Source organism: Hyperolius riggenbachi, chromosome 7 (assembly GCF_040937935.1).
Source record: "Hyperolius riggenbachi isolate aHypRig1 chromosome 7, aHypRig1.pri, whole genome shotgun sequence".
Taxonomy (NCBI): Eukaryota; Metazoa; Chordata; class Amphibia; order Anura; family Hyperoliidae; genus Hyperolius; species Hyperolius riggenbachi.
In genome coordinates, this window is record NC_090652.1 from 259,070,194 (window position 1) to 259,084,722 (window position 14,529).

The 14,529-nt window shown below is 44.8% G+C and overlaps 1 protein-coding gene across 1 annotated transcript in view; it reads left to right on the forward strand.

Moving 5' to 3' along the window:
* The window catches only part of STK39 (serine/threonine kinase 39), an 827,935-nt gene that overhangs the window by 690,905 nt on the left and 122,501 nt on the right, over positions 1 to 14,529 (forward strand). Inside the window, exon 15 of the mRNA XM_068247051.1 lies at positions 11,037 to 11,089. Coding sequence (XP_068103152.1) covers positions 11,037 to 11,089 — 53 coding nt within the window. The remainder of the gene's footprint in view (positions 1 to 11,036; positions 11,090 to 14,529) is intronic.

A 14,529-nucleotide genomic window follows, 5' to 3' on the forward strand; every position in this document is an offset into this window, starting at 1 on the left:
CAGCCAGGGGGCCCTACAACCCTGGGCCCTCTTTACAGCTGTGGAGTATGGACGCTTCCATAATAGTGCGGCAACCATGACTCCTCCTAGGCATTGCAAGTGAAGCTGCAACAACACTTGCTCTAGAGGGTGCCCCTGCGTCAGGAGGAAGGATAAGCAGCCACAGGCCCCCACAACCCTGGGCCCCTTCTGCAGTTGCAGGGGCTGCCCCCCCCCCCTATGGTTACAGCTCTGGTTAGTATTATGATTACTGTCTATATGTACTGAGACAAGTAATAGGACAGCTGACTTGCTGAGGGAAACATGAGTTGTTTTGAGCATTTTGATAAATGACTCTCTTTGTAAGTCGCATCTGCAGAAAATCCTTTGCCAGCGTTTGTTTCCTATAGCTACAGCTATATTTTCAACTGTGACTTTCCATTCATGTTTCCTATCCCCTTTAGCGATATCTGATCTTCCCAGCAATGAATTATAAGACTGGTGGGAGTGGAGTTTCTCTATATGGCACTTTGATTGTCCTTTTTCTGCAGCCCAAGCAACGTTGGCTTTCTATACTGTGAGATGTTGTTTCATTATGATTCTGAGCATTACAGTCCGATGTGGCAGACCAGCGAAGGAATCCATCATAGTGATTGCTAATGATAGCCTTAGGCTGGGGCGTATGTTCCAGTCATCCGTCACAGATTATGTTGTGGAAAAGGTGATAGTACTGACCGGTGCAGATGGACTAAATCAATCTGACTCCTTCAATAAGACTGTGAAAAGTAATGTGCAGAAACACTGTGCGCAGATAAATCTTACCCAACATACTTGCTGACTGTGCTGTGCTGCATGTGTGTTTGTATGTGTAGTCAGGGCTGGCGCCATCATAGAGGCAAAGGGGGCAATTGCCCTAGAGCCTGTAGAACCCCCCAAGGTGTCTCCTCCCCACCCAACTTAGCTGATGCTCCCCAGGGCCCCTGAAAAATCTTTGGCAGAGTAGTGTCTCACCTGTCCCAGCAGGCGCTCTCCTCTGTTAGTCTGTGCCTCCCTGCACTGTGCAGATGAAGTTGGGGTGGGTGGGTGGGGTTGCAGGGATGAGTTAGGCAGTTAGGAGTTAGGCATTTTCCCCCAGGGTCTAAGGGACCCTGGGGGAAAATTTGGCTGCAACAAAGGGCCCCTTATGCTGCTTTTCAGGGCTGTGGAGTCGGTACAAAAATCATCCAACTCCGACTTTGACGTTTATGAAACCACTGACTCCAACTCCGACTCCAGGTACTCAAAATTGCCCCGACTCCAACTCCTCGACTCTAACTCCCAATCTAATACTTACCAGGGCTATGGATTTGGTACAAAAATCATCCGACTCTGACTCCTCAGCTTATAAAACCACGGAATCTGGCTCCAACTCTGACTCCAGGTACCCAAAATTGCCCCGACTCCAACTCCTCGACTCCGACTCCTAATCTAATACTTACCAGGGCTATGGATTTGGTACAAAAATCATCCGACTCTGACTCCTCAGCTTATAAAACCACGGAATCCGACTCCAACTCCACAGCCCTAGTGCTTTCTGGTCGGGGGGGGGGTCTGTCAGGGCGGACGCCCAGGGGTCCTGTTGTTACTGGAGCTGGCCCTGTACAGTTTGAGTATGTGTGTGTGTCTATATACACGACATTAAAACCAATTCACAGGCAGAATGAGTACCGTGAATTATCTCATTACAGTAATGACCAATTTCTACTGGCTGCTTTTTTGTTGTGTTTTCGCAGCATTTGCATTTTTGAAAAACACATTCTTGTTTACTTGAATGAGAATCGCGGCGATCGCAATTTTTAAAAATCACGATAAAATCAAAGGCGACGATTTTGCACTGATATTTTATTTTCAATCCCCAAACACGGTGGAAACGCAACACAAGAGGAAATTGGGCCTTAGGGATGGTCAATATGTATAATATATAAGTATAAGGATCTGAGCAAGTCTGGCAAGGGCTTTGATGGCTGGACAACTGGATCACAGCATCTCCAGTAGTTACATAGTTATTTTGGTTGAAAAAAGACATACGTCCATCGAGTTCAACCAGTATAAAGTACAACACCAGCCTGCTCCCTCACATATCCCTGTTGATCCAGAGGAAGGTGAAAAAACCCTTACAAGGCATGGTCCAATTAGCCACTAAAGGGAAAAATTCCTTCCCGACTCCAGATGGCAATCAGATAAAATCCCTGGATCAACATCATTAGGCATTACCTAGTAATTGTAGCCATGGATGTCTTTCAACCCAAGGAAAGCATCTAAGCCCCCTTTAAATGCAGGTATAGAGTTTGCCATAACGACTTCCTGTGGCAATGCATTCCACATCTTAATCACTCTTACTGTAAAGAACCCTTTCCTAAATAAATGGCTAAAACGTTTTTCCTCCATGCGCAGATCATGTCCTCTAGTCCTTAGAGAAGGCCTAGGGACAAAAAGCTCATCCGCCAAGCTATTATATTGCCCTCTGATGTATTTATACATGTTAATTAGATCCCCTCTAAGGCGTCTTTTCTCTAGACCAGTGTTCCCCAACCCTGTCCTCAAGGCCCACCAACAGTGCATGTTTTGTGGAAATCCTCAAAGGCAGTTAAACAGCTCTGCTGAGACTAATTACCTCACCTATGCATGTTTGTGGTTTTCTGCAAAACATGCACTGTTGGTGGGCCTTGAGGACAGGGTTGGGGAACCATGCTCTAGACTAAATAAACCCAGTTTATCTAACCCTTCTTGATAAGTGAGACCTTCCATCCCACGTATCAATTTTGTAGCTCGTCTCTGCACCTGCTCTAAAACTGCAATATCTTTTTTGTAATGTGGTGCCCAGAACTGAATTCCATATTCCAGATGTGGCCTTACTAGAGAGTTAAACAGGGGCAATATTATGCTAGCATCTCGAGTTTTTATTTCCCTTTTAATGCATCCCAAAATTTTATTAGCAATATTGCAGGTCTTGTGGGGTGATCCCAGTTAGTGGTTAGTACCCACCAAACATGGTTCAAGGAAGGGCAAACAGGGGGATGAGCTCTAAAGGTTTGCTGGAGCACATGGGAACCAAAGACCTGCCCATCTGTTCCAATCAAATACAAGAGTGTAGCCATGGGAGAGCAGTGTAGCAACAGAGCAGACCAGAGTGCCCGTACTGATCACAGACCACTGCCAAAAGCGTCTGCTATGGGCTTGTGAAAATCAGAATGTACCATGACGCAACAAAAGAAGTTGGCCTGGTCTCAAGAATCACATTTTCTCAGATCTACCAATTTCCTAGATTTCAGTGCCATTAAACATCTGCGAGAAGTACTGGAAAAATAACTCTGATCCATGGAGGCCTCACCTCGTAGCTTTCAAGACTGGAAGAATCTTTGATAACATCTTAGTGCCAGATTCCACCGTCAGAAGGTGGCTTGATGTGCCGCAGCTGTTTAAGTGGCACAAGATTAACTTACATAATAATAGGCAGGTGTTTCGGTAGATTAATATATATGGGTCTATGTGTCCATGCATTCAGTGGGCCTGATTCACTATTCGGGGCTAACTTAGTTAGCACGCCCAAAGGCTTTGGGCTAACCTAGTTAGCACGCCCAAAGGCTTTGGACGTGCTAACTAGGGTGTTAAGTAGTTAGCACCAAGAAGTGAATCAGCCTGCACGCAAAGTCCCAAAGTTTTGCACGCGCAAAGGCTGGTGCGCGCAAAACAGCGCACCTGATGCGCCTATAAGGACGCATTGGATGCGACCTTAACGTCGCACCCATGCGCCGTTAAGGTCGCATCCAATGCGACCTTACAGGCGCATCGGGTTCGCCATTTTGCACGCATCTGCCTTTGTCTTTTGGCGTGAAGAGGGGCTTTTCACAAGCGTGCCAACAGTTAGCACCTGTAACGATTGGTGTAGCAACACAGAGGTCTAAATATTATTTGATCTTCAGTATCACCGATAATACAGACGCTATACCTGATTATGTGGTGATCTGCAGAATCACCAATGATGCAAGTATAGCTAGCAGAGTAGCAAGGTGTATAGTGCTTGGTGCAACAGTAACTGAATAGTTAAACAAGACCTCACCAGAGGAGCTGGTGGGTACTATTGGTACACAATAACTGAATAGCTTTGCTAAACCTCACCAGAGGAGCTGGTGGGTACTATTAGTACACGGTAATACAATAGTGGACTAGATCTCATCAGAGGAGCTGATGAGTACTAGCAAAGAGCACCTCACCAGTGACAGGGCTCACTGGTGAGTAGAATGGACAGACAGGCTAGGATCAGTAACAGGCAGGCAGGTACAGTACAAAATCGACAGGCAAGAGAGTAGTGAGATATCAGGCAGAGTTCAGCAACAGAGTCAGATGGGCAGAAGTACAGAATGGATTAGCAGGAGCAGGGTCAGAGAATAGCCAGAGTCGTACACAGAATATCAAGTATACAATAATACAGTAATCCTAGTCTTGTGTGAAATCCCTGGTTTCCTCCCAGATCAAAGCACACCGGATACTATCTAAGGTCTGAGCGCTAACACGTGAGTATTCGCAACAGCAGACAGGTTGCGAGTGAATCTCCCGAGCTTAAGAGCCCGAGGAGACTCTGAGTCACGCCCCCCAGCGCCCGGCCAATCAGGAGCGGCGGGCGCATGGCGTGACGTCAGCCAACCCTCTGGTCAGCTGAGCCGCCTCCTCTCAGAATAAAGGTTGTGACGGTGTGCGCGCGCACGCGTCAAAACGACCTTATAGGCGACCGACAGAGCCGTCCTCGGCGTGCTAGATGCCCGAGGCCCGGGCAGTGAGGTGGGCAGGGGCACGGAGGCAGCTGTGGTGACGGCGCTGTTCGCCGCAGCTGCCCCGCTGATTGTTACAGCACCGCTTTGTGAATCAAGCCCAGTTTGTGAGTGTGTATGGTTGTGATGATAAGTATGTATTGTGTAAGTGGTTGTGAAGAACATTACAGGGCATCAAGGTTGGGAAGGGTAGTCATGGGCAAACAGCAGAGAGGACATAAAGGGACACCCTAGAAGAGAAGGACAGCAGATGGAACTGAGGAGTAGCTGAATGGGGGAAACGGGAAGATAGTCAATTAGATGGGAAGGTTATTTTATCAGCCGGCTCAGTCAGGAAACATCTAAACTGGGTCTTGATGTTAGGCTACAAAAAACAAAATTCCTACATTAACACAATGCATACTTGCCATAAAAATAAATAGATGAAAATATTTTCTTCTTGTCTTTTCCCTCCTTACTTCACACTGCTACGAAAGTATGCAATCTGTGGCCACACCCCCACTCCCTTCCATGTGACTGTACTCCAGGCCTGCCCCCACACCCACATAACTGTTTTCCTAACCTCTGCATTGTTGCAGAGAAGGAGAGGAAACAACAGTTTGGTGGTCCCAGTGTTGTCACTTGTGCACAAGTCATGTGATAGGTCACAAAGGAGCCCATTGCAGAGCTCAGAAGTGAATAAGTCTGGATTTTTTTTAATGTTGGAGTATAAAAATGGGATACTAGGCTGCTATGCATGGTGACAGGAAGTTTGGGTGCGCCATAGGTCTTGCACCTGTAATTTGTAGCCATTATTTTATCCCAAAATGTTACCAAATTTCCGTTAATAGCCGATATTAACATGGGCTCTTATGGCTCTGAAACTTCCGTGGCACCCAATATTTATCATGTTTAGCAGCATGATTATCAGAGAGTTCGCAATGGGGGGTGTTTAGGAATCAGTGGGGGTTTGGTTAGGCTTAGGCATCGTAGGGAAAGGTTTTAGTTAGCGTTAGGCATCGGTAGAGGGAGGACTCTTGTGAAAATAGGGTTAGGTTTAGTCATAGTAAAAAAAATTACAGAAATCTTAGTATCAGAATTACCACTACCCATTACTAAAATATTGGTTATTTTACTGATATTCGACTAGTAGCTATTTCTTGCACCCAAGTTTCCCCAGTGCCTATTTTGCATGCACACGTTATGCATTGCTTTGTATTTGGGTATAGTTGATTTGGGGGATGGACAGTACTCCGAATACTTATTTTGCTGCTCGCTGAAAATCAGGGGAATGCGCCTTCCTAGTGCAGCCTTGGCTCCGGAACATTTCAGTAGACTCGCTACAGCCGGCTCTCGTTCAGGATCAGAAAGCATAACGGCAGAACACTGCTGATCTTGCCGCGCTCTGCCTGTACATTGTCATTCCAATAAGGGCGTCAGAATGACTTTTTGGAAAACGGTAGAGAGCTTGCAAGACAGATTAGTGTTTAACTTTGTAGTGAAACATAAATGCTTCATTTTGGAGAGCGGAAAAGTGTACAGCTCATTGGGAATTAGTCGTCAGAAAAGCAACGCGCGCAGGTGTTCCGAAACGGTGAGATAAATGAGGCGCTCATCACCCGAACAATGCCGAAGATGAATGGCGAGACAGCAGCTATTTTTCTTCAGTTTCTTCGAAACAAATTGCCTTATGCGTTGGCAATTAAGTCAAAAGCAAAGCGTGGCAAGAAGCAGTTAAGGTAGATTTATTAATACGGAAAATCCGACACCATAAATTAGCAATCATATTTGTTTCAGATTGCACACAGCTCTTTATGAGTCATCCGTGCTGGATTGCTGCGATCTGTCACTTATTCATTACTGTTATTTATTGTGGATGTGTACCTGCCTGTTTCCATTTCTAATTACGTGTAATCTAAAGCTAACACCACTATGTTGGCAAATAGGAAATAGGATATAGATATGCTAATACCCACAGCAATCAGGAAACCAATAATGTTCAGCAGAAAGTTCTCCTAATATGCAAATCACCGCCCACTCAGAAAAAGGGAATGAAATTTAGCACATGGAAGTCATTAAGATGCAGGTTAACGAAAGCAAAGCTTTGCTTGAAAGCAAATCGTAAGTGAAAATAAACTTGTGAAATAATGTATTGTATGTTGTGTAGTAAAGCTAAGAAATAGAAGAATTAGTAGCAAAGAAAAGTCTCATATTGTTTTCCAGTACAGGAACAGTTAAAGTTGTTATCTATGCAAAAGAGCTTATCTGAGCTCTGACCCAACCTGGGATGGATACAGACCTGCTTTCTGAAGCATAGTGAGGGACAGCTTGAGATAAGGCTTTACTGCAGGAAAGTGCAAAGGATCATTAGCTCTGCTTTGTTTTGTAGCTTAAAATGCAGAATGTGGTTTGTAAACTGAAAATATGACCAAATGATTCAGGCCTCATTCACACCTAAAATCGAAAACGCAAGCGTTATGCGTTTTTGTGTGCTTTTTCTTTTACCCCCTCCCGGCCGATCCACTGCACGCTGCGTTTCTGGTAAAATTGCTTTTCTAAGCGCTTTTCCAGAGCGGTTTTGTAATTGACTCCCTGGCGCAAGTCAGGAGGTGAACTCTTTGACCCGGAAAAGAATAAATACAATGTATGTATTCTTAAAAACGCGAACACAATCGCTGCACAAAGCGATTTTGTGAGCGTTTGCAATTTTCCTATATCTTCCATTGAGGCAAAATTGCCCCAAAAATAGTACAGGCACCGCTTTGCTGCACTGTGTACTAACCGCACTGATATGAACCTTCTCATAGAGTAATGAATGTTTGGCAGGCTAACTGCTACTGCCACCCTGGTGCCCACAGCCCATCCCTTGCTTTCCTGGAGCCCATGACCTTTGTGACCTTGTCTGAAACCCAACAATGCTTGTTAGATTTGTGCACGTTTTACTCCGCACGTCAAAATGCGCACGGCAACACTTGCCATTATAGTCAATGGCTCAATGGGAATCATACGTTCACGCTTTTCCCTGGGAATCGCATGGGAAATGGACTGTCAAATGTGCTGCCCGCCTAAGAGAGACAAAGGGTACATACACACATTATTCAATTTTGATTGGCCATTTTTACCACTTCCATGTAGTACGATGGCCAACAGATTTTAAATACAATGAGTAGATTGTGTAGACAAGCTCTCATACTACATGTGATGGTAAAATTGGCCATTTTAAGTTGAAGGTGTGTACCAGGCTTATGGATACTCAACTATATATTGTATAACCTACAAAAGAATACAAACTCCATTACTCACTAAACCATTTGATGCTCCTGCAGATGGCATGATTGAGATCCTTCACACAAAACACCTTGAAGAAATGATTAGGATTTTTTCCGTTTCCTGATGATTATCATTAAAATACAACTGTAGCAAGTGGGCTATGAAGGCTGCCATATTTATTTCCTTTTACCAGTTGCCTGGTTATCCTGCTGCTCCTCTGCCTCTACTACTTTTAGCCATAGACCCTACATAAGCATGCAGCAGACCAGCTGTTTCTGACTTTATTGTCAGATCTGACAAGTTTAGCTTCATGCTTGTTTTTGGTGTTATTCAGACACTTCTACAGCCAAATACATCAGCAGGGCTGCCAGGAAACTGGTATTGTTTAAAAGGAAATAAATATGGCAGCCTCCATATACTTCTCACTACAGTTCTCCTTTAAAATGTACAGTAGAGTTTGCATGTATGTTTCTACTCTGCCAACGATGCACTAATGAAAGTCAGGACTGAGCTACTATTTAAATTGTGTTATACAGATTCACATTCATTTTCTTCTGTTTCTAGAGCAGTGTAATCTTTCCAGGGAAATTTTGCTTATGTTCATAAGACATTATGTACCCCTTTTACATGGGTACATTTGTTAAAGAGAGTCCGAGGTGGGTTCATATAATTAAACAAAACCTAGGCTACCTGGGCGAATCAGGTAGCCACACTCCACACCACTCTCTGCCTCTCCTGAGGCCCGCACTGCCCGACTTTCACTTTTGTGACCTCTGGGGCACAGAGAGATCTCTCTCCCAGCGCTGGGAGGCAGTGGAGAAGCAGGGGGCGCGGCCAGGGAGAGGGAGCTGCCCAATGGCAGCTCTGGAAAGCCTGCAGGAAAGCTCTGGTTACCCTCCGAGATAGAGACAAATATATATATATCGCCGCAGTGGGGGGACAGAAAGCAGCAGCGGGCAGGGAACATGCCTGTGTCCCATCTGGGCCCCACACCGCCTTGGGTTCTCTTTTAAATGGCTTCTGGTTTGTTACACATTTGTGCCACATTTATTTTATTGCAGACAATAGTTGCCTGGCAGTTCTCCTGATCGCTTTGGCTGCAGTAGTGTCTGTATCTCACACCTTAAAACAAAAATGCAGATAATCCAGTCAGACTTCAGTCATAATTATCTAATCTGCATGCTTGTTCGGGGTCTATGGCTAAACATATTACGGGCAGAGGATCAGCAGGTATGTCAGGCAACTGGTATGGTTTAAAAGGAAATAAATATGGCAGCCTCCATACGCCTCTCCCTTCACCTGTTGAGTGCCTCCTTCATACTTGTTCTTGGATCCTGTCGTGTGGAGGTGGTGACCCACAGAGGGATTGAGCACCGGTGGACCAGGCTGTCAGTCCTGGGAAAGAGGTTGCGTTGGGATTCTTGTGCTTTTAGCAGTACAGCTACACAAGCCGTATCCCCACTGCAGCAGTACCACTACACAGGCAGTATCCCCTCTGCAGCAGTACAGCTACACAGGCAGTATCCCCTCTGCAGCAGTACCACTACACAGGCAGTATCCCCTCTGCAGCAGTACCACTACACAGGCAGTATCCCCTCTGCAGCAGTACCACTACACAGGCAGTATCCCCTCTGCAGCAGTACCACTACACAGGCAGTATCCCCTCTGCAGCAGTACAGCTACACAGGCAGTATCCCCTCTGCAGCAGTACCACTACACAGGCAGTATCCCCTCTGCAGCAGTACAGCTACACAGGCAGTATATATTTTGCATCAGTACAGCTACACAGGCAGTATATCTTCTGCAGCAGTACAGCTACACAGGCAGTATCCCCTCTGCAGCAGTACAGCTACACTGGCAGTATCCCCTCTGCAGCAGTACAGCTACACGGGCAGTATCCCCTCTGCAGCAGTACAGCTACACAGGCAGTATCCCCTCTGTAGCAGTACAGATACACAAGCCGTATCCCCACTGCAGCAGTACCACTACACAGGCAGTATCTCCTCTGCTGCAGTACAGCTACGCAGGCAGTATATCTTCTGCAGAAGTACTGCTACACAGGCAGTATCTCCTCTGCAGTAGTTCAGCTACACAGGCATTATCCCTTCTGCAGCTGTACAACTACACAGACAGTATCCCCTCTGCAGCAGTACAGCTACACAGGCAGTATCCCCTCTGCAGCAGTACAACTACACAGGCAGTATCCCCTTTGCAGAGCAGCAGTACAGCTACACAGGCATTATCCCCTCTGCACCTGTACAACTACACAGGCAGTATCCCCTCTGCAGCAGTACAGCTACACATGCAGTACCCCCCCATGCAGTGGTAGAGATGCATAGGCAGTATCTCCTCTGCAGCGCTGCATTACAGCTACACAGGCAGTATCTTCTCTTCAATATGCCCACAATTGCTGCTTTTTATGTACTGACAGCCTATAAAAAAAAATCACAGTCTGGTCCACTTTACTCTATCTGTTAGGGTCAATGTCTGCCTTAAGTGAAACACTTCATAAAGCTATTCTAGCTTGCAGGGGAAGTATTTCATCCAGAACAGTTGCTTTTATAAGGCTGTTTACAAATGTGAAGCTGTAAAGCGGTATTGCACAGTAAAAATATCTTAATTAGAACTGCAGACTCTGCTCTTTCCGGGAAGTTGTTAGACATCGCAGCCCTCTGTGCTTCTTACCACCGAAATAAAAATGTAACTCGCAAGCAGTGTTCTGCCTTTTCTTAATTAAGAAGATAATAACTCCGCCGCTCAGAAAAATGAGCTATTCGTTTGTTCCATAAACCTTTGGCTGTTAATACCGCTGAACCTTCTTAGAGCTTCCATCGCTTGTGACAAATTAAAGGTACACAAAGCCACATCTTCAGGGGGGGGGGGGGGGGGGGGAGGGCTGCTTACTTTTGGACTGCAAATCCTCTAAACTGCTAAGCATTTGGGACTTTAATATACTCAGGCTCATTAGATTTTAAATGTGTCTCCCATCCTGTTTTGCAGAAATTCCAGAAAGGAGCTCAATGATATACGGTTTGAGTTTACTCCAGGCAGGGGTAAGTTTTAATTAAAATTATTTCTTGAGAGCATAAATATGCATTGACGTTAGCTGCACCTCTGAGACACCCTTGAAAAACACACACATGGTTTTCTCCTGTTTAGAGGTAGAGAAATGAAAACTGGGGCTGCTACGTTAATTCTCTAAGTAATCCTGCTTGCTTGGCTGTCATGTTTTATTTATTTATTTAAGTATTTATATAGCACCGACATATTATGCAGCGCTGTACAGAGTATATTGTCTTGTAACTAACTGTCACTCAGAGGGGCTCACAATCTAGTCCCTACAATAGTCATATGTCTATATTGTGAAGTGCATGTATCATAGTCCAGGGCCAATTTTAGAGAGAAGCCAATTAACTTATCTGTATGTATTTGGACGTGGGAGGAAACCAGAGTGTACGGAGGAAACTCACACAGACACGGGGAGAACATAAAAACTCCTTGCAGATGTTGACCTGGCTGGGTTTTGAACCGGGACTTTGAATTTGCCAATTTTACAAACCTTACTACATTTGGAATAATTGAAATCCATACCATTCACCTATGAGGGGCAAAGCCCCCATTACCCACCTCTTTTTCCCTCCCATGTGCTTTAGATTGTAAGTTTTCAAGGGCAAGGCTCTCTTACCCTTTTGTATCTTGGAATTTGCTATACATCATGTTACTATTGTCACTGTAATTGCAATGTCTACCAATTTTGTGTTATGCACCAATCTCTATATATTGTGTATATCACTGTCTGTATTACTATGCACCCCATGTTTTTTCTTACTCTGTACAGCACTATAGAATATGTTGGTGCTTTGTAAATTAATGATAATAATACTAATGCAGTTTTAGGCCACTTGCACACTGCTTTGCACCGCGGTACTCTTCCCTGCCGATTTCCCATACAAGTCTATGGAGACTTGCACAGTTCACACGATGCAAAACAGCGCTGGAAGTATCCAGATCGGCACAATGCTGAGACGCAAAGGCTGAAATGCTTTACCGCATAATCCGTGTTTACTGCATTACTGCATAGTCCAAGTCAATGGGCGATGCAGGCAGTGTGCAGGACAGGAGTGCAGTGTGACACAGCTGACTAGGATCCCAGTAACATACTTCCTGCCAAGCAGGTAGTATGCCACTAGCCGGGGGGTGGCCTATGCATATGGCCCTGTTGCTGCACCATGGTGCAGGTCCATATGAAGCCTCATATCTGCGGTGTAATGTGGTGCTTGCATCGCACAAATCTAGTATAAAACCAGCCTTGAGCATTTACTGTCTGAGCTTAGAAAGCGTTTGAAGTAATGAGTTAATAGGACTGGGGAGAGTTAAGGCAAACTTGTGACATTCATGAAAAGAAAGTCACATACTTACCTCAGTAGAGGGAATCCTCAGGAGCCTCCATAACAAACAAACAAACACAGAACACTTATATCGCACTTTTCTCCTGGCGGACTCAAAGCGCCAGAGCTGCAGCCACTAGGGGGCGCTCTATAGGCAGTAGCAGCGTTAGGGACACTGGCTCAAGGTCTCCTACTGAATAGGTGCCGGCTTACTGAACAGGCAGAGCCGAGATTCGAACCCTGGTCTCCTGTGTCAGAGGTAGATCCCTTAACCATTACTCCATTCAGCCGTAGGCTTCCCCTGTCTCCATTCACCTCACCGTCCCAGCACTGGGACCTCCTGAAGTTTGTGGCCGCACTGCCGTATGTGAGCCAACATGGCTGTGCTGTGCAGGTGCAGGTCAGCTTTGTGCCTGTGCAGTAGCAAGCCACTGATCGCGCTTGGCAGAAAAAGCAGAGCCTGTTCAGTCCCATGCTACTGCGCAGGTGCAAATATCTGAACCTGTGCAGTGCAGCCTTTACATGCGTAAATACATATGGCAGCCTGATTATAACTCTCACCTCAGTTTCACTTTAAAGCCAATACAACGTGGTACAAGTTGCATTGTTGGGCTATAAGAAACGTTATGTCTGTTAAAGTCAGTCTTAATAGAATACATTTCCATATCCCTCTTGCTTAATATTTTATATTAATTTATATGTAATGCTGCTTAACCATTTATGCCGCCTGGACATGATCCTCACTGAGGCTGCTGTGCTGCGTTTCCGCGCTTTTGGCACGATCGTGCGTGCGCCCCTGGGCCGGACACGGTAGCCCAGGGATCAATCAATGGGAACATGGATCCCATTAATTGACCCAAGTCCCCAGCAGAAAAACCAACGGCTTCTCATCAGAGGCCGCGGTCTTTCTAAAAAAAAAAAAAAAAAAAAAAAGGTTCCGTCCTCTATATGCTTTCAGGAAGCTAGGAGGACTGTAAAAAAAAAAAAACGAACTCACTGTGGCCATCTTGTGGCCAAATGGTAAAACTACATCTACATACATTATTTAGTACATTTAAAATTAACTGTTTATTTCCCACACCAAGAATTACCCAAATAAAATTTTTAATAGAAAAAAAAAATGACAATTAAAGATAAACACAAAAAAACAGTTACCTAAGGGTCTGAACTTTTTAAATATGCATGTGAAGAGTGTATGTTACGACCATTTTTAAATTATAAGCTTGCAAATAGTGATGGTCGCAAAACTGAAAAAATGCACCTTTATTTCCAAATAAAATATTGGCGCCATACATTGTGATATGGGACAAAATTTAAATGGTGTAATAACCGAGAGAAATGGACAAATACAATACATATGTTTTAGTTATGGTAACATGCATTATTTTAAAGCTATAATGGCCAAAAACTGAGAAATAATGAATTTTTTCAATTTTGTTCTTATTAATCCTGTTAAAATGCATTTATAAAACAATAATTCTTAGCAAAATGTACCACCTTAATTAATGGTGGAAAAAACAAGATATAGATCAATTAATTGTGATAATTAGTGATAAAGTTATTAGAGAATAAATGGGAGGTGAAAATTGCTGTTACATAAGGTGAAAAATCCCTGCGGGCTGAAATGGTTAAAGGACACCTGTAGTATCTTTTTTTTTTTTTAAAGAGTTTGTTACTTGGGGCTTCTGCCGGCCCTCTGCAGACGTCCTCTGCCCCCGCATGGACAAAACGATCCTCCAGTTCCCGCTGTGGTTCACGTTCGTTTTCTCAGTCGGAGGGCCACTGCGCTTGCGTGCCCTGGCTGTGTGTTTTCCTGCTCACATCACCAGACGCAGTACGAGGCAGTGGCCGTCAACTTGTAAGTCTGCGGTAATGAAAGTGAACCGAGGAGGGGACCGGAGGATCGTTATGTCCCGACACAGGCACAGGATGTCTGCAGGGGGGCCGGTAGAATCCCCAGGTAAGTTAAACTCTATTTTTTTTTTTTAAAGATTACAGTTGTGCTTTTAAAGGGATATATACTGTACATCTTCCCTTTGATATTCCATGTTCAAAATAAAGCATCCCCAGCTATTTGCTAGGGTGCACAGCAGCACCCCACTGGA